The 18,967-nt window shown below is 47.0% G+C and overlaps 1 protein-coding gene across 1 annotated transcript in view; it reads right to left on the reverse strand.

Annotated features, from left to right (window-relative positions):
* Positions 1 to 352: 352 nt before the first annotated feature.
* The window catches only part of ITIH2 (inter-alpha-trypsin inhibitor heavy chain 2), a 38,633-nt gene continuing 20,018 nt past the window's right edge, over positions 353 to 18,967 (reverse strand). The window contains exons 12-21 of the mRNA XM_073328819.1: positions 18,390 to 18,571; positions 17,172 to 17,357; positions 14,955 to 15,094; positions 14,157 to 14,329; positions 9,825 to 9,956; positions 6,649 to 6,762; positions 5,354 to 5,552; positions 4,373 to 4,545; positions 2,958 to 3,069; positions 353 to 648 (exon numbers count right to left, since the gene is read on the reverse strand). Of these exons, the coding sequence (XP_073184920.1) occupies positions 501 to 648; positions 2,958 to 3,069; positions 4,373 to 4,545; positions 5,354 to 5,552; positions 6,649 to 6,762; positions 9,825 to 9,956; positions 14,157 to 14,329; positions 14,955 to 15,094; positions 17,172 to 17,357; positions 18,390 to 18,571 (1,559 nt within the window). The 3' untranslated portion in view covers positions 353 to 500. The remainder of the gene's footprint in view (positions 649 to 2,957; positions 3,070 to 4,372; positions 4,546 to 5,353; positions 5,553 to 6,648; positions 6,763 to 9,824; positions 9,957 to 14,156; positions 14,330 to 14,954; positions 15,095 to 17,171; positions 17,358 to 18,389; positions 18,572 to 18,967) is intronic.

Genomic DNA, 18,967 nt, shown 5'->3' on the forward strand with positions numbered 1-18,967 from the left:
AAAATTGATATTGACATATAATTCTCCAATGGTGGCTACGTTGGTGTGTTTAGCTGATGTGAAGTGGTATGGAAGCACTAAATATTGTTCTGCATTTGATTGCCTTAAACTGAGACAGAATACCGTTGTGTCACTTTTACAGGCCTTCTGAAAAATCTTAGTTGAAATAGTCAATCCAGTGATAGCAACCCAAATCAGACCTTGCAGGGAGGAGACAATACTCGATTCCAACAAGTAGCTTTATTATAATAAACTTTTAAACATGTTTATATTCAATACATACAGAAAAGCTACCCACTGTGTTTTACCACAGCGTGCTTCACTTTGAAACACTTTCATTGAGCAATGGCCCCTTAAGTTAGATACGTGCTAGCCACCTTTCATTACATTCACCTGCTGTGTTACCCTGAGAACAGCTAGGAGTCTGAACATTTGTCTGGGTGTGGAGGGGAGGGGGGAGATTTTTTTTTTCTTTACAGATTGGTTGAGCTTGTAGCCTTTCAGGGGTTCTTCAGAAAGCTGTACAGGTGGGGAACAAGATAATCTTTATAGTGGCCATCAATGAAACCCTTCCCGCTGTTGTGGACAAACCAGCAGTGCACATTGGTTCCAAACACTTGGTCTGTCCTGTAGTCCTTCTGCAACCCGCTGCAATAAAGAGAGCAACAAAGATAATGGGTGGTGATGGGACAAGTAGAAAAGATAATGCAGCAATCGGGCCTGAACAGCAATAGTCTGACTTTAGCAGGAGTCGTCTGCGTGCGCCTATGGGCTGATCATCCGGTCTTAAATGACAGAAGATTCCTACCTCCATAAAAGCCTAACACACACCCTACGGCAAGCTGTAGTAACCAAAGCTGTGTGATTGTACCTGCCTCCCTGGGAGATGCCTTCCAGCTGCCATTTGGGGCTGAGCATGGAGGCAACAGATGTTTCTGATGCCACCTCACCCACTTAAAAGAATAATGAGAAAAATCAAATGAACTGTGGCTTCTGGAAGTGAAGCTGCAGTAAGCCATGCTGCTCATGGGTAGCCAGAGCACGACAGCCTTACATTCGGTACTTCCTCTCTCCACAAGTAGCTCCGCTGACTCCAGAGGGACTATTTGCAGAGTATGATGCTACATGAGTGTCAGAATCAGGCCCTGACAAAGTAGACTACCTGTGCGGAGGAGCACTGTCTGTGCTGGCTGGAAGAGACTCAACCTGAAGGATCCGACAGAGCAAGGTTTCCATATTTGCTTCCCCTCTGCTATATGCTACATGGAGAGAGTCCTTGCTGTCCTTTTATGTTTCATTCTCATGAAAAATAAGCTTCAAACCCCAGTGTAATGTATGTGCTGCTAACAAAGCTTCAGAAGCGTTGAGTGGCAAGAGCAGGGAGAATGTAGGAAAACAACTGGCCAGGTGTGTTCTACCATTAGGTGAAATCCGTATCTTTGACAGTGGAGTAAGGACCCAGTTATGCCACCTTGGCGCACATTGGATAGTACTTTACTACACCCACAGTCCAGCTGATTACAACAAATAAGGTTGGCAAAACTGGGTGCTAAATGAATAAGCTAGGGCCAAAATTTGTGTGTCTCTGCATAGGACAACTCTGCCATCACCTGTATGGGGCGGAGATCTCTGCATCCAACTGCCTAGGATGGTAACAGTATGGACCTAACCAGTGGATTTCCAACAGTGGTGTTGGATCTCCTAGGATCTGGCCCTTTGTTGTGTGTTCCTGCTCTGTAGGGACTGTGTTCCATTTTGTTTCCCTTGCTGGATTTGGGATACCTTGTTCAGAGTACATTTATTCTCACTTGCAAGCGAGGTATAAAGCTGTACTAATTGGGAGAACTGTAGGTATTTCTGACTCCTGAAGAGACATGCTACTGTCTTGTTTCCCAGGGGGAGGTAAAGGATGTAACTGACACGCTTTGCGATGTGTGTAGGTTTATGCCAGTGCCGCTTTCCTCTGTTTGAAAAAGACTGCACCACATGCAGGGTTTCCACAGGAAGCTCCGGAGAGCAAAGTGCAGGGGCCGCCTTGTCTGGGAAAACCCCCCACAAAGCCAAGTCGTCTTGATCTTCAAGCTGAAACCTGCAGGTTTCCCACCATGCTTCCTCCTAAAAGCTGGGGAGAGGTTTCCTGCTAAGTTGGCGAAGCCTAAAAGCAGCGGATTCATAAGGAAATCCTGCTCTATTTTTACTGTTGAGAAGTCCCGGGCCCCCCTACTTGCAACACAGGCCCCTGAGGAGTCATGCTGCCATTCGCTCCCCCGCTGGGCTAATCCCCTCCTGAGACCAGCATTACTTTCTGAACTAATACTGAGGGTGAAATCCACTGCATAGAGTAGCTGCTCCTGGCCTCCCTCCCAGCCCCTTCTCCTGCCACAGCCATGTATTTGCAGCAACACAGAAGGGTTTCCATGGACCCCTAGTGCAGAGAGTACACCAGGTAGCGGACTGCCCAACCAAGACATAGGCAATGGGGATTCCGTAGTTGTAACATAGGGCAGAATTTAGCCAGGGGGGTTTTTATTACTAGTGATGGTCCACAAACAGGAAAAAACCTAGCTTGACTTTCAGTGCTGTGTTGGGTCTGCTGTGCTGACAGTTAGGAAAAAAAAAATATGCTTTACTTGTAAGCAGAGAAAATTGGGGTGGAGGGTGGGGATCACAGAGCGAAGAAATCATTGTTGGAGAATGACTGTGATTAAAGAAAAAAGAAAAGGAGTACTTGTGGCACCTTAGAGACTAACCAATTTATTTGAGCATGAGCTTTCGTGAGCTACAGCTCACTTCATCGGATGCAGTGATCCTTTTCTTTTTGCGAATACAGACTAACATGGCTGTTTACTCTGAAATATGTAATTAAAGATATTTTCATTGACTACATTCAGAAGGGAGGTTACCAAACATTTTAGGGCCTCATCTTTTTCTTGGCTGAGTTTGCTCAGAATTCCTACCTGGTGACAGTAAGTTTGTGTCCTTTCACTTCCATGGTTGCTTCTGGTTTCTCTGGATCCCGACCGGGTCTTTCATTGTAGATGTGCACGGCTGGTTCAGACATGAATTGGCCTGGCCAAAGAGAAGGTTAAAACTGCTTGCATGTCACGGCCTTCAGCTATCAGATTATAAAAATCACAATCCCAAGCATTCAAATTGGTCTCTGTAATGCCTTAGGACCTTCTACATTGTGGAGGTTGGCGCTCTGCTTTAGAGCCAGCTGACTGTTTCCGCTTAAGCAGAGCGGGGCTGGGAAGATCAGTCAGGCAAGCTCATGCTGACTAGTTCTGTTCTGCTGTGGAACTTTCCTAGGGATTCCTGAATTTTAAAAGGGTGAGGGTGTTTTTGTTTTGTTTTTAAAAGTGACCTGCACAGGAAAGAACCATCCATCTCAGGGTATCCCCCATTACTGTGGTATGGAAATGGTTGTCAGGTAAATTAGATTTGTAGAGGGTAAGATCTCCAGGAGATATCCGGAGTCTTCTACTCTTCCCCCTTCCCTGAGAAAGGGGACTCTGCTGGGGAAAAACATAGATGTGAGGTGGGGAGGGAGAGTCATTAATTCTTCTTCTCCTCTCCCCTAACCAATTGGCTATGGTGGGGAGGCTTCGTCACAGAGCAGATGCCCTGCAAGTGGTCAGACTCCAGATCAGTCTGACTTATTCTATAAATTCATTCCACAGTTGAACCCCAGGGACTGAGAATGATTTCTCTTTGGTTTTCACGTGCTTCATGCTGGGTTTGGTAAGTTGCATAGTCACACGGAAGCACCGAACTGGAGTTGTGACTGTCTGCTGATGTACAAAGTCTAAGTCTATCCACCAGTGTCTTATATTAAGTGGCAGCATGTAAATAATTAAATCACCTCGGAACTAACATACCTAACTGCTCTATTACTTTCCTTTTTTTGTCCTCTGTTTGGATCATAATGTCTTTGGGGAAGGGGCCTTATCTTATTTCATGCCCTGTGACTATTAATGCATTATCATAAAACTGAGCTTTGAGCTCTGGAAGTCAAGTAGATATGAAAGGGCACCTGCTGAACACACTGTTGGTCTTGCCATAAATGAGGACAGAATTTGGCTAAAATACAGGGGGCCAATCCTCTGCACCTGTAAATCAGCTTAGCTCCATTGACTTGAATGGAGCTACCCCAACGAACACCAGTGGAGGATCTGGCCCAGTGGTTGATAAAGAAAGATTTATCACGGGAAAGCCAATTAATTATTTTGATGGAAAGTTAAACAACACTATGCTAGATATGGGATTTTTTTCTCCTCTTGTTGATGATTTCCTTCTTCCCCAGCACACAGAGTTCTAGCCAAAACCAATAGACTCGTATCCCTCCTCCTGCCACCCGACCATAAGGCTTTACCTATCAGACCATGTGCGCTGGGTGAGAACCGGTTTGTAGGGGGAATGTAGATCCCTAAGAAATCAACGTTGACCGGGTGATTCTTCCACACACGGTGAAGCAAAACCATGAAGGACATTTCTGTGTCCATGGCAATAGTGACAGTGCGCTCTTTCTTCACAGACACAAGCAGCCTAGCGGAAGCATAAAACAGAAATGAGAGCTGCGTCCCTGGTTCTGCTGAGGCACTTCGCTTGTTGTGTACAATGACGTGTGAAGAATGCAGTATCAGTCCCAATCAGTCCCGGTTTTTAATGAGGATTTACAGAGCTTTTGTTACCACCCAACAAATCCGTGCAAGGGTATGATCACATTTGGAAAACTGAAGCAGAGAAATTCACTAACTTGCCCAGCTCTACATAGCAAAGTCAGTGGCAGAGTCAAGATTAGAACTCACAAGTTCCTATTGCCTAACACCGGGCTCATTCACTATGGCAATGTAGGGTCAATACAAAAAAGATCAAGGTGCCTTTATCATTCATAATCATAAACCGTTCATAATAGCTTCATTGTTGAGACCATTGCTTATCATGCTGATTTCTTGGTGCTGTCCCCATTAGTTTGTTGTATCCATCCATTTCCCCCTATGTTATACTTAGACTGTAAGTTGTTTGGGGGCAGGGACTATCCTTTTGTTTTGTGGTTGTACAGCACCTAGCACACTGGGGGCTTGATCCCTGATTGGACCCTGAATTCTGCTACAGAACAAATAAGAAATATTAGCGTCTATAGCCACAGGGATGACTGAGCTACTCAGACACATGCAGCTGCTCAGTGGGTGAACCAGGACTTTGTTCTCTTCATTTTGAGGAAGGATTAGAAAGCCAAGCCAGGCTCATTTCCCCACGGAAGTTCAGGTGTAATTCTTGCCCTCGGATCAACAGGGATCAACACATTCCAAATAGTTTCCACAAAGTACATTGGAAATGCGCCTCCTCTTACCTTTTCCGAATGATACTTCCTGTGTCGGACCAGGACAGAGCGGTGCTGTAAGATCCGTCTTTCAGGATGATTGTCTCTGTGCTGATCTCTACTTTCAAGCCTTTGTTTTTGAAATAGAATCCAATTTTGCCAAAATAGGTGCTCAGTTTTTTATTCTCTTGCTTCTTGGCCCCAGTGAGCTGCCCATTGATCACGATCCCTATGAAAAGTAGAGTATGTGGTGTTTCCCATGAGTTTTTGACACGTAATGCAGAGACTTATTCAAGTAATAGGAGACAAACAAATCATAAGACCTAAAGCACTCTAAGCAGAGAGGGCCACTTCCCAATGCACAGTTTTGGGACTTAGTTATTTATTTAATTTCCTGCTCGGCCCCAAAGACGACATTTCTTTTCTTCCTTTCTCTCTCTCCCGCTGCTTTCTTTGTGCTCAACTGAAAGTGCAAATGGAAGAAATATAGCCCCACAGTGGCAGGTTTCCAGTGGAATGGATAAGATATTGTTGGTGCATCTGCAGAAGTCTATCCATGTATAGCCTATAGATCAGAGTTAACGGAACACATTAGATACCATTAATTCTAGTGTCTGCAAGTGATCCAAAGTGTGTGCTTGTGTAATCACTGCAATTTACCTGCTGAGCACGACCTTGTAGGCATGTTATGATGCTTGTTTGAATTTCCTAAGATCATAGCAGCCAGGGTTGTAAGAAGGTGTGAGCTTTTTCTATTTTACATCTAAGTACATTTCATCTAACTGCCCAGGCTCACCCATTGCTCAGTCCAGTGCCAGCTGACAGGGACTGTACTGAGTTGCTGATGGAAAGCTACTAATAGGCTACCTGTTCAAAACCACAATCCACACAGAGTACAGCAATGACTGCCAGCATTGACAGGCAAAGAGCAATACTGGGAAGCCAAGTATGTAGGAAGAAGTTGCTCTGAAGATTGCTTAGTATCCGTGTTATGTAGAGAACATTACAAGCATCATGCCAGTGTCCAGGGAACTGATACAATGTTTCGATTTAGTGTTCACATTATTGAGATTAAGCCCAGCAAGCCTGTTCTGCAACTTATGTGTGCTCTAATGCTGATTTCATTTACATCTACATAAATCAGAGGTAGCTGCATTGAAGTCCATCTCAGGTCAGAGGAAAATTGGCTTGATTAGAACCGACAGTCAGTAAAGCAAGAATCATCACAATGAACCTGGTACATATTCCTTTCCCCAAACCAAGGCCTTTCAGATTCTTTGGGCTGCATGGTGCTATATAAATGGAAACTATTCATATTCTCTTACCAGAATCAGGATCTGAAACCAAGTTCAGGATCTTTCCAGGCCTTGAGTCAATATTGAAGCAGATGTTCTCCTGGCTCTTTAGCAGATGGATGATGAAATGTGGGTCATTGTCAACTAAGGTACAAAAATAAGTAGGGAATAAAAAAACAAAATGAAAGTAGGGGTGTGACTACGTGTGTGAGATCTGAACAGTGTTTCCTCACTGCTCTATACGTTTAGTTCTACCTATGCACATAGATAGGCACAGCCGATTTCAAAGTGCTTCCACTCTACGATGTTAACCAATGATCCCACAACACTCCTGGGAAAGGAATAAGTAGCATTATCCACTTTTGGTAGATGGGGAAATTCCCAAGCAATCCTTACAGAGGCCTGTTACATTTTTTTTAAATGAACCAAAAATCCCCATAGGTCTGTGATGGGGTGTATAAACCCTGCACTGGCGATGAAGGGGTTAAAGAGCAGCTGTGGGCAAGGTTGGCGCCGCCCTGCTGGCCCTGTCAGTCATGTCGGGAGCATAATAAAGGCTTAAAAGCAGAACGTTCCCAGCAGTTGCTGGCCAGCCCTGGGAGACAGCAGATGGCAACTCTACAGCTCCCAGGGGAGACTCCTGGAAGCCTTCCCGGCCTCAGCATGTAACTCATTGCGTTGAGTTACAGGGTTAACTGATTGAGCTGCGTGCTGGAAAACACCATGTGCTACATCATGATTGTGAGAGTCTGAGCTACCTTCTTTTAAAAAGCTTGTATCCAGCAGGTAATACTAGAGATGAGGTTGATCCAGAAGCCCAGAGCTGAACCCCCTCATTCTTCCCCCCCAAACAACTGGGGGCAAAGTTCAGATCTAAATCCAAACTTCAGAGCTGGGACCCATCTCTACATCCTATGTCCTTATTCTGCCTAATGGCTTGATCCCCACCCCTCCCCTTGCCATTGAAGCCAATGGGAGTTTTGCCATTGACGTCAACAGGAGCAGGATCAAGCCCCTAAATACAGAATAATGCAAAGAATTGCCAGTGCAGAGAACACCCCTGAGTCGGGAGCTGGACTATCTTGCTCATTTTTTTCCTTTCCAAAACAGTAAGTTTAACTATTTCAAAGTCTAAAATTAACCCTTGGCCTTGCCCTGAGCACGCCTTCAAAGGGGGGCGGGCGGTTACTGTTGCATATGTCTGCATTGTTATTAAGACGACGCTCTACCAGATCTTTTGTGTGAGTTAGACATTAAATCATGGCAGAGACCCAAGTGTTAACAAGACCCAGCAGCCTTCAGAGAATCCAGAGATCCTTATCTACCACACAACATTCATGCTGTCATTTACAATGGGAATTAACTCTGGAAATAATGTTGCATTAGCTTTGCTACTACAGATGAGCCAGAAAGAGAGTCCTTTGGACAGACTGCGACTCCCAGTAGCAGATGGCAGGGAAGACCTATTAGATCATCTAATCCATCCTAATGATCATCCCCTAGAGTATATTTTCTAGGGCTTTGTCCATTCACGCTTTAAATCACTTAAGTGATGCACCATGCTTCTAAAGAACTGCTACTTACTTGAGTGCCATGCATATTTTGGGTGTAACTTTGGGCTGTCTGTAATGACCCCCTGCATGGGTTATGAATACGGTTTCAACTTGAGAGCACTGGCCTCTACCGCTTTGGCTACAGGAATAGCTGCATTAACTGGTAGCAATCGTCGACTGTTACTCTCCAGTGAAGCCACAAGATGAGCATGTGATGTCTGTTTTACCAAAGCAAAATGTACACAATACTCCCATTCCAAAAGCAAACTCAGGGCAGATGAGAGATCTCTCTGTACAGAGTTAGGGCGAAGTACCTTTATTCATCAGCTTCAAATTCATTGATTCCAAGGCCAGAAGGGACCACTGTGATCAGCTAGTCTGACCTCCTGTATAGCATAGAATCATAGACTATCAGGGTTGGAAGGGACCTCAGGAGGTCATCTAGTCCAACCCCCTGCTCGAAGCAGGACCGATCCCCAACTAAATCATCCCAGCCAGGGCTTTGTCAAACCTGCCCTTAAAAACCTCTAAGGAAGGAGATTCCACCACCTCCCTAGGTAACCCATTGCAGTGTTTCACCACCCTCTAAGTGAAAAAGTTTTTCCTAATATCCAGTCTAAACCTCCCCCACTGCAACTTGAGACCATTACTCCTCGTTCTGTCATCTGCCACCTCTGAGAGCAGTCTAGAGCCATCCTCTTTGGAACCCCCTTTCAGGTAGTTGAAAGCAGCTATCAAATCCCCCCTCATTCTTCTCAGCACCATGTCATTTAGACTTGGGCCTAAACTGCAAAAACAGCCTCTCATTTCGGATTTTTTTGGTGCCCAGTTTGGGTCATTTAGAGCTGGATTTTTCAGAGGGGTTGAACATGCACAGTGGCTGCTAACTTGAAAATCTCTGAAAATCAGGCCCTACTGAATCCAGCATGGCGACATCCAGAATTACTGGATGTTTTAGACCAGGGATCGGCAACCTTTGACACGCGGCCAATCAGGGAAATCCGCTGACAGTCCGGGACCGTTTGTTTATCTGCAGCGTCCGCAGGTTCAGCTGATCGCAGATCCCACTGGCCGTGATTCACCATTCCAGGCCAATGCGGGCTGCGGGAAGCGGCATGGGCCGTGTGCCAAAGGTTGCCGATCCCTGCTTTAGAATATGTGGGCCCAAATCTTTGTGACATGGGTGCTGAGAACAATTGCAAGGCAGCATCAAAGTGAAGAAATGAGGCTTTGAAATTCCCCTTCTGTAGCAGCTATGCAACAAATATTCTGTGTTTCTTTGCCTTTGCCTTTTGCAAGTTCAGATTCAGAGCCAAATCTGTATCCAGACTTGACTGCTGAGGCCCCCTCTTGAGAGCATGGGGGGATTTTGCACTGCTCTCAAACTGGAATGTGGACTCTACCAGTGGAGACCAGTGACCTCTGAAAGTGGGTGGGGGAAATGGCACGTCAAAACCAATGCAATGCAGTGACTGTCCCTAGTTGAATGGCAAGCAGGCAGTGCTATCTCCATCCATTTGGTTAAAGGGACCATTTGGCTTCTTCCGCCATTGCTCTCTTCCCCCTACCCATACACACACACATACCTTTGTATACAAGAGCTATACTAAGCAAAGCAAAAGGGAGTAAAGCAGATAGCCCACTGTCTTTTACCTGCAGTTATGCGAGGATCAGAAGATATAGTTGGAGCCCTGCGAGCACTTAATAGACGCTCTGCTGTAGCTGTGGGTTTCGCCCAGGGTGGGATGGACTGATCAAGGCCATTGGAGACTACACCTAAAGTACCTGTTTGTGAAGAGGTTACATGAAATTGGAAATTAGTAAAAATGGCTGCACTGATAAAGGATCATCGTACTTTTCACTTTAGCACACAATGATCGGGATTCTGATCCAATTTACTGCAGGAGAATTATGCCAGATTTACATGGCTGTATCTCAGAACAGAATCTGGCTGATTTACAATTAAGGGCTTGTAGAACTGATCAATGAAATTGTTTTTAATTGTTCACTTTATTAATAAACTTCATAAGTAAAGTATTATGAATGAAACTACATTCATTCATAAAACCAGGTACGCCAATAACTGGCTAATTGAGTTTCACTTTTAATCCAATTGCTGCTTAAATCACTGGAACTTGCACTGCTTCAACATTGTAACTTCTGGTTTCAGAGTAGCAGCCGTGTTAGTTTGTATTCGCAAAAAGAAAAAGAGTACTTGAGGCACTTTAGAGACTAACAAATCTATTTGAGCATAAGCTTTCGCGAGCTACATCCGATGAAGTGTGCTGTAGCTCACGAAAGCTTATGCTCAAATAAATTTGTTAATCTCTAAGGTGCCACAAGTCCTCCTTTTCTTATTGTAACTTCTGTTCACTGTTTGCCATTCCTTACACTTGTCGATGTTGTAACCCAAACTCCATTTTAACTTGTCCCAAACTCCATTTTAAAATGCTCACTTCAGTTTTGCAAAACCCTGCTGTAACCTTATTAGTGTAGTTTAGATGTGTGAATGAGGTATATATGGATGATGGAATCAACCTCCAGCCCCAGCCAGTCCTGATGAAATAAAGTGTAAACACCAATGGCTGAAGATGCAGACAACAGCCCTGACAAAGCAAGACGAATCCACCCTTAAAAGAAAAGAACAAAAGTCCAATTGAAGAAACATCAAAGCCAGGTCCAAGGCTGAAAGTCATGTCTGCAATTGACGGCTGACCAATCACACCGAACCCAGAGGCAGCGTGACACAGCAAGACCTATAGACTCTGGATTCAAACTAAAGCCTACAAAAACGGTGGGTGAGAAGGAAGACTTTGGAGGGTAACATTCTGCTGCCAACATGGAAGCACATCGGTGCATGCCCAACAGAGACCCAGCTCTTCCTTGTGCCCGGCTTTCCTGGCCAGTTAGCTGCCACAGGCTACGAACCCAAGCCACGAACTCAAGCTACATTCAGGACTGATAACTATACAGCAGCTGCAGAACAGCTGATGTGTGTGTGTGTGTGTGTATACATAGGTATTAGATATTAGTTATTGGTCTTAAATCAAATTGTGTTATTATAATAAACGTGACATCTTGCCTTGTCCCCTGAAACGATCCTGTGCAGTTTTGTCCGTATAACAGGCTTGCCTACATGAACATTTAGTCCATGGCAAGCTGGGGTGTGAATCTATCCCACACTAGGGTGTACATGTGAACCCTGCTGACGTGCACTAACAGTTCCTTAATGTGCTTTGATCTAGTCCCATTTCGACGCGGGCTAGATCAAAGTGCACTGAGGAACTGTTAGGGTATGTTAGGGGGTCTGCACAGACACTTAGGCTATGCGCTGGCGACCCATAGCTAACACGAGGAAGGTGTGATTTCTCCTGCTTGTGTACATATACTTGCTCTAGCTCTCCACGAGCCAGTGTGAGCATGAACAGCAGTGTAGCCTGGGTCATACAGGCAGCAGCAGAGGCCTGGCTTAGCTGGGCCAAGTACAAATGCCCCTGGAGCCGCTGGGTACACGCCTGGCAGGGTTGAGCCACCGTGCGGCTGCTGCCGCTACCCAGGCTCCCGCAGCTACACTGCAAAGTGCCTGGCAGTGTACACCCCACTTTGCTGTGGATTAAATGTCCAAGCAGACAAGCCCTTAACGCGCTCCGTGTGAGCCTATTTTTGAAATGTAGGGCCTTTAACCTTTACTCACATGAATAGGCCTCGATTAGGCAAAGACCTTCAGCATGTGCTGGGGTTAAGCGCTTTCTTTAGCCTTTAGGCATGCGAGAAATAAGAACTGAGGTTATTTTGTACAGGCTCACCCTAATTCAGAGCTTACTCGGTTGTTACTCAGGCAAAACTCCCACTGAGTGGGAGTTTGGCTTGAGAGAAAGAATTAGTTAAAAACTGTACTGGGTCTTCAGAATTTTGCCCCACATTCATGCTGCTGCGTATTAGGCAATGGAAAAATCCAGCGTCCAGTCTGGTCTCACAATGCCATAATATGAAATACGTAATTAACCAGTTCTTTTAAAAAAATGAGTGAATTCAATGCTGGCCAACGACCGCGAAGCTAGTCCGGGACAGGACTACCTAAGGCAGAAGCCAGTCTAAATCTGGGTTGATTCTGGCTTATTCAAGGTATAAATGGGTCCCTTGTTGCTCAACGAGAGTTTTGTCACTGATTTCAATGGCAACAGGATCTGACCCTTAATGTCTAATGTAATTGGGAAATATGTAAGCATGCTGAAAGAACAATGGCCCCCATGTTAATATCAATTAAATCATCCATACCTACTAAGTAAAGCAAACCGTGGCCTGGAGTAATCAGCTGATGCAATGTATACGGAATGCCCATTGTAATAGGTTTAGCAAATGGACATGGGTATGGCTGCGCAGACGTGTTTAGTAGAAGTGGTGAGCTATAGCACGTGGTATAAATAAAAATCTTTTCATTCTCCATGGACCTCAGTTGAGGATTTACAATGTAAAAGAAAAACAAATTAACCAACTGTAACATCTTGCAGACTTAAAAACCGCCTTTGATTGCAGGAGGATGAGGACATATCTGATATCTTTCCAGTGAGAATGCAGGACTGGTGGGCCTGGAGTTTCTGCATAGTTATAAAAAGTTCTAAAGTGAAAGGCAAAATTGACTGTGCTGTTGCAGCTACGCACGTTGCTTCCCTCTCATCTCAATCTAGCAGAATATCTCCTGTTTATTAACAAATGATAAATCACCATTCGCTATAGCCTCAGGGAGTAAAATTTGGTTTTCAGTGCCTCATTTTCGCCACAGTTCAGACAGACCATTGAACAGCCAGAGTGAAACATAATCATACAAATATCTAGCTCTTTTCATCTTCATAGCTCACGATGCTTTACAAATGGGAGGGGGGGGGAGTGTCATTATCCCCATTTTACAGAGGAGGAAGCTAAGGCACGGGGCGAGGAAGTGATTTGCCCAAGGTTACTCAGCAGGTCAGTAGCAAAGACAGGAATTAAAATCCTGCATCCCAGTTGAGTGCCCTATGCTGATAACAGCTATTAATATAGTCTGGACTGGATTTGTCATCAGTTGGCTTTGCAGTGATGACTATACTCCTCGTGTTTTTTTAATAAATTAAGAGCCTGACCAGTGCCCACTGAAGGCAGTGGAAAGGCACCCATTGACATCAATGGGCATTGATAGGTCAGGCCCCAACAGGACAAACAAGCCCTGTCCCCCTTTGGCCCAACAGAAGGCTGCTGTAAAATGGGGGCTGGAGAGAAAAGTAGGAAAGAGAGCACTCTGGAAGACTAATGAGCAAAGACACACTATCTTTAAGAGAGTTCCAGTTCCAGTGGTCTTGTGACCTATCCACACCCAATCTTGGAGGTCCTCCAGAGACCACAAACAGCCACTCCATGACTCAATCAGCTCCTCTATATAAGGGGAGCACAGGGAATAGACCAGAGGTTCTCAAACTGGGCGCCAGGACCCGTCAGGGGGTTGTGAGGTTATTACATGGGGGGGTCACAAGCTGTCAGCCGCCTCCCCAAACTCCACTTTGCCTCCAGCATTTATAATGGTGTTAAATATATAAAAAAGTGGTTTTAATGTATAAGGAGGGTCACGCAGAGAGGCTTGCTATGTGAAAGGGGTCACCAGTACAAAAGTTTGAGAACCAGTGGAATAGACGTATCTGTCCCTACAACAAATAAAGCTGTTGTCATTGTAGGTTTACAGAAATGCCAAAATGGGCAAATGCAGTGCAGTCAGTCCCCACCGAGGGTAACACCGACAAAAAAGGCATGTTGAAAATTTAACTCTACAAGGAGCTGATGGTTGAACTGCCCATTTAATTCAGGGCCTTTCCCTTAAAATACAGACCCCAGCATGAGCACTAACGTCGGCCATCTTAGTGCACCCTTTTAGTCTGCATAAGTGACAATGAACAGCTTATTTCCACTGCAAGGTGGTTTGTTAAACGCCAAAATGGGACAGATGGAGACACCCACCTGGGCAACAGCCTCTTTTTGGATCTTGTGGCGAATCTGCCAACATTCTCTCATTCCTTTCAGGATTCTCTATCAACATGGCCGTGAAAGGGGTCACGATGTGATGGTCGAGTGACATCTGTAAGATCGATCTGGTGATGTTCCTTTTCAAAGCAGCAGTGGGCGCCAGGTTTCTGTGTTGAAAAATAAATAGACCCCCTTGTTACCAGCTGTGCCGGGCAGCTGCTGCTTAAATCAAGCCGGTGATCCTTGTTATTCCTAAACAGGGGAATCAGAAAGGTAGGAACCAGCTAGGACCTAGGGAATGTGAATGGCAAAGATTAAAGTCCCGATCCAAAGCCCACTGAAGTCAATCGTGAGACTCCCATTGACTTCAATGGACCTTGGATTGGACCCAAAGAGCCTGATTCAATTCCCACTGATTTCAATGGGGATCTTCAATGGGAGATGGATCAAGACCTATAAGAACAAGGGGCCAAATCCTTTTACTCAGTCTTTGTTCATTAACTTCACTCATTCAATCCCCAACCCACATTCAGACCGCTGACCTGTCGCTAGAACAAGCTGAACCAAAACCTTATGCCTGCAATTAGAGAGGAGAGGGAAGGAGTGAACCAAGGGTGCAAAGCTGGCACGCTCTTTGGTTTAGATTTATATTCCTCATTTGTACAATCAAATGTACAAATTCTTCTGATCCTGAGAGGTGCCGATAATCCTCATCTCCCAGTGACGTCTGCCAGCCCTTTTCCAGGTCAGCTAGGTCCCTATCAAAAGTCCCCATCTGGCATTTCTCCCCACCTCTCAGCTAGGAGCTGGTTGATGGTCAGATAGGCCCACAGCTTCTCGGTGAATTTGGGGTCGGCATGTGGCTCTTTCTTCAGGAAATCCTCCAGTCCCTCAACATCTGCCAGGGTCTCCAGGACTAGCTCGGCGTTCGACTAAGCAAGGAATGAAAGATACCAAGATCACAGTGTGAGCCGGTGAAATGAAGCCACCACGTCACGCCACCCCCACAGCCCTGGATCAGGACCCAGGCAGACGTTTAAAAAACTGGGGCCCCCTTGTTAGGAATCTGATCCCCCACATATTTAGAAAGTGATTCTGCTAACAGGGCTGTGTTGGCCAGCAAGAGTAGGGCTGGGTGAAGGGGGTCTATTGCACCTCCCCTCCTCCCCCAGTGACTGTGTCATAGCAGATTGAAAAAGCCGGGAGAGCTCTCCCTGCACGTACCAAGGAAGAAGGGGAGCTGTAGGTGCTACTTGGGGTGGGAGTGAGGAAGGGGGTGGAGAGCTCTTAGCAGAGGAGAGGGAGCTGTGCTGAGCAGTACACCGCTTACAGGACAAATCCTGCTCTCTCCTCTGTGCTCACCCCAGAGCCGGGGGGTACTGCACCGGACCCGGGGGAGTTCTGCCGAGCGAGCAGGACAGGCTCTGGAGAGCCTGTGAAGTGCGAGACGATCCCTTGCACCTGGCGGATCCCATCTCTGGTGGGGGCCTCGGGGAGGCTCTTTGTGCACACTCACAAAGCCAGGATAGTGCATCCGCCAGCCATTGCCTCCCACAGAGGGGGAGCAGCAGCTGCTGTGGAATGGCTCCACTGAGCCTCCACCAGCTGCGGAGGAGGAGTGCGCAGTGAAGGGGCTGAAAGCAAGGATGTGGCCTACACTGAAGTATTGTTGTGGTATACGGTGACCTGGTTGAAAAGGGATCCTGGCGGCTCAGGGAAGCAGCTGGCATGTCCCACCTCTGGCTCCTACGTGTAGGGGCAGCCAGGGGGCTCCGCACACTGCACCCTCCCCAAGTGCCACCCCCGCAGCTTCCATTGGCAGGGAACCGCAGCCAATGGGAACTGTGGGGGTGGTGCCTGCAGATGGGGCAGCGTGCAGCAAAGCCGCCTGGCCGTGCCTCCATGTAGGAGCCAGAGGGGGGGACATGTGGCTGCTTCCGGGAGCTGCCTGAGGTAAGCACCATCCAGAGCCTGCACCCCTAGCCCCTTCCTGCACCCCTAGCCCCTTCCTGCACCCCCACCCCCTGCCCCAGCCCTGATCCCCCTCCTGCCCTCTGAACCCCTCGGTCCCAGCCCAGAGCACCCTCCTGCACCCCACACCCCTCATCCCCAACCCCACGCCAGAGCCCACAACCTCAGCCAGAGCCCTCACCCCCCCGGTGTCCCAATCCCCTGCCCCAGCCCGATCCTCTCCCACCCTCCAAATCCCTCAGTCCCAGCCCAGAGCACCCTCCTGCACCCCACACTCCTCATCCCGAGCCCCACCCCAGAGCCCATACCTCCGAACCCCTCGGTCCCAGCCTGGAGCACCCTCCTAGACCCCAACCCTTCATCCTCAGCTGCACCCAAGAGCCCGCACCCCCAGTCAGAGCCCTCACCCTCCCATACTCCGAAGCTCTCAGCCCCAGCCCGGAGACCCCTCCTGCACCCCAAATCCCTCATCTCCAGCCCCACACCAGAGCCCGCACTCCTAGCTGGAGCTCTCATCCCCTCTCGCATCCCAACCCACCGCCTCAACCTGGAGCCCCCCTAGCCCCCTGAACTCCTCATTTCTGGCCCCACCCTGGAGCCCGCACCCCCAGCCAGAGCCCTCACCTGCTCCAGCCCCCCAGCCCCCTGAGACAGCCCGGTGAAAATGAGCGAGTGAGTGAGGGTGGGGAGAGCAAGTGACAGAGGGAGGGGGGTTGGAGTGAGTGGGGACAGGGCCTCGGAGAAGGGGCAGGGCATGGGCCAGTTCTCAGAGGACGACAGGACAGGGGGCAGGGCAAGGGTGTTCGGTTTTGTGCGAGTAGAAAGTTGGCAACCCTATTCTGGTACAATGTGTTACTATTAGGAGATTCTACTGAAGACAGGAATAGTGATAGGAAAGTCACTCCCCACAGCCATTGGCATAAACCCGCACAGAGGCTGGGGTACTGCAGACAGTACGACCTATTCTACCCCTCATGCAGAGAAGGCCGTGCCCCTGCGAGCCACAAGAACTGGTGTTCTCCAGGGAGCCTGACTCACTGATGTGGCTGTGATAATACTCTGCAGGTGCTGCACATTGTCGGAGTCAACCTTTCCCGCCACCACAATCTCCGACCCTCCAAAGTAGTTATCGAAACTGTTCTGGGTGACATCTGACACTGATCCCTGAGGATAGTTGAACTCCACTTTCTTGAGGAGCGGGGTAGAGACCTGATTGTAGAATTTCTGCAGTTGGAAAAGACACAGGGGAGAGAGGGTGGTAAGTCTGTTGTATTTGACTCAACCCTCGCTGACATGCTAACGCAACAGCAAAAGGTACAGGTGACAGAATCTGGAACCCAACAGGGCAAGTCTGAGCTGTTTATTTTCCAGGAAATGCAATTCCCCTTTTGATTAGACCTTGAAATGTCTGTGTATTTACAAACACAGCTCCCAGGAAAGTCAATGGAAAGACTCAGGCCCACAGTCTGTAATGACAAACACCTAGTTTCTTCCAGGACCCAGAGGCAGAAGGAAGTGTGAATACTGGTGCATATGGGCCCAAATCCTAAAGCAGGTGTGAAGTCAACGAATAAGGACTTGATGATTTGGCCCTTTATTATTTATTGCTTATAGATGTGAGCCCAGGCTTCAAGCACTTTCCAACTCCATTGATCAGAATTTAGCCTTCATGACTAGACTCTTCCTCTATAGAATGGGCTGAAGTAAAATCCTGGATCTGGACAGCCTTGAACACAGCTCCAGAAACCCCACTTTGCAGTTCAGAGTTTATCTCTATGGGCTAGTCTTCACTACGACGCTGCTGCAATCAATGCAGCAGGGATTGATTTAGCCAGTCTAGTGCAAACCCGCTAAATCGATGGCAGAGCGGTCTCCGGTCGACCCTGGTACTCCACCTTTCTGAGAAGAGGAAGGTAAGTTGACCGGGAGAGTGTCTCCCATCAACGCAGTGCAGTGACGACACTGGGGTACGTCGACCTAAGCTACGTTGATTCCAGCTACGTTAGTCACGTGGCTGGAGTAGCGTAACTTAGGTCGATTTACCCCTGTAATGAAGACAAGCCCTTTGTTATAGAAGGTCTTGGGTTTACAGACATGATCGTTACCCTGTTGAACTCTCAGGGCTAGTCTCTGCTCTCAGTGGGACCTGTGTGAACCAGGAGTAACTCCATCGCCTTTGAATGAGTTATTCCAGATTCACAGCGGGGAGCAGAGTCTGACCCTCACAGTCTAAGAGGTGGATGGAAGGAAATGCACCTTCATTTGGGAAGAGGTCTCCTGATTTCCAAAAATCCTCTGTGCCATTCCATGGTTTTCATGAGAAAGCCTGTCCAGGAAATCATAGTCTACATCGAATCCAATCCCGAGAGAGAACAAAGAGACATCTTCTGGTATGTTCTGTTTCACGTTCTTCTGGATTTTAGTCAACTTCAGCTCACCTTCAAGGGAGAGAGTGACTTTCAGTCATCTCCTGAATGGAGAACAAACCCTTCAACCCAATTAAAAATGATTCATAAGAATCCTCAGCTAGGATCTAATCCCATATTCCTTGAATATCCCAAACTCTCAGTGTCTGTAGTGGGAATGTTGGTTTGCTATTTTAACATATGGAGATGAATAGGGCTGTTTTCATCTCACAGAACTATTGTTTTAGGCTCTCTGCAAACTCAGCAAGACACCACTAATGGTTTACACTTCAGTTCATGATTTTAAGGTTCTCTTTGCAACCTTGAGGGCTAGAAACTTAACTTTTTTTTTTAAATAGAAACTTCAGTTGTAGAGCAGCCAGGGGTGACTTTTGAGGCAATTTCTGCAGTTGGGGCCTGATGCAAACC

This window comes from Lepidochelys kempii, chromosome 1 (genome assembly GCF_965140265.1).
Source record: "Lepidochelys kempii isolate rLepKem1 chromosome 1, rLepKem1.hap2, whole genome shotgun sequence".
NCBI lineage: Eukaryota > Metazoa > Chordata > Testudines > Cheloniidae > Lepidochelys > Lepidochelys kempii.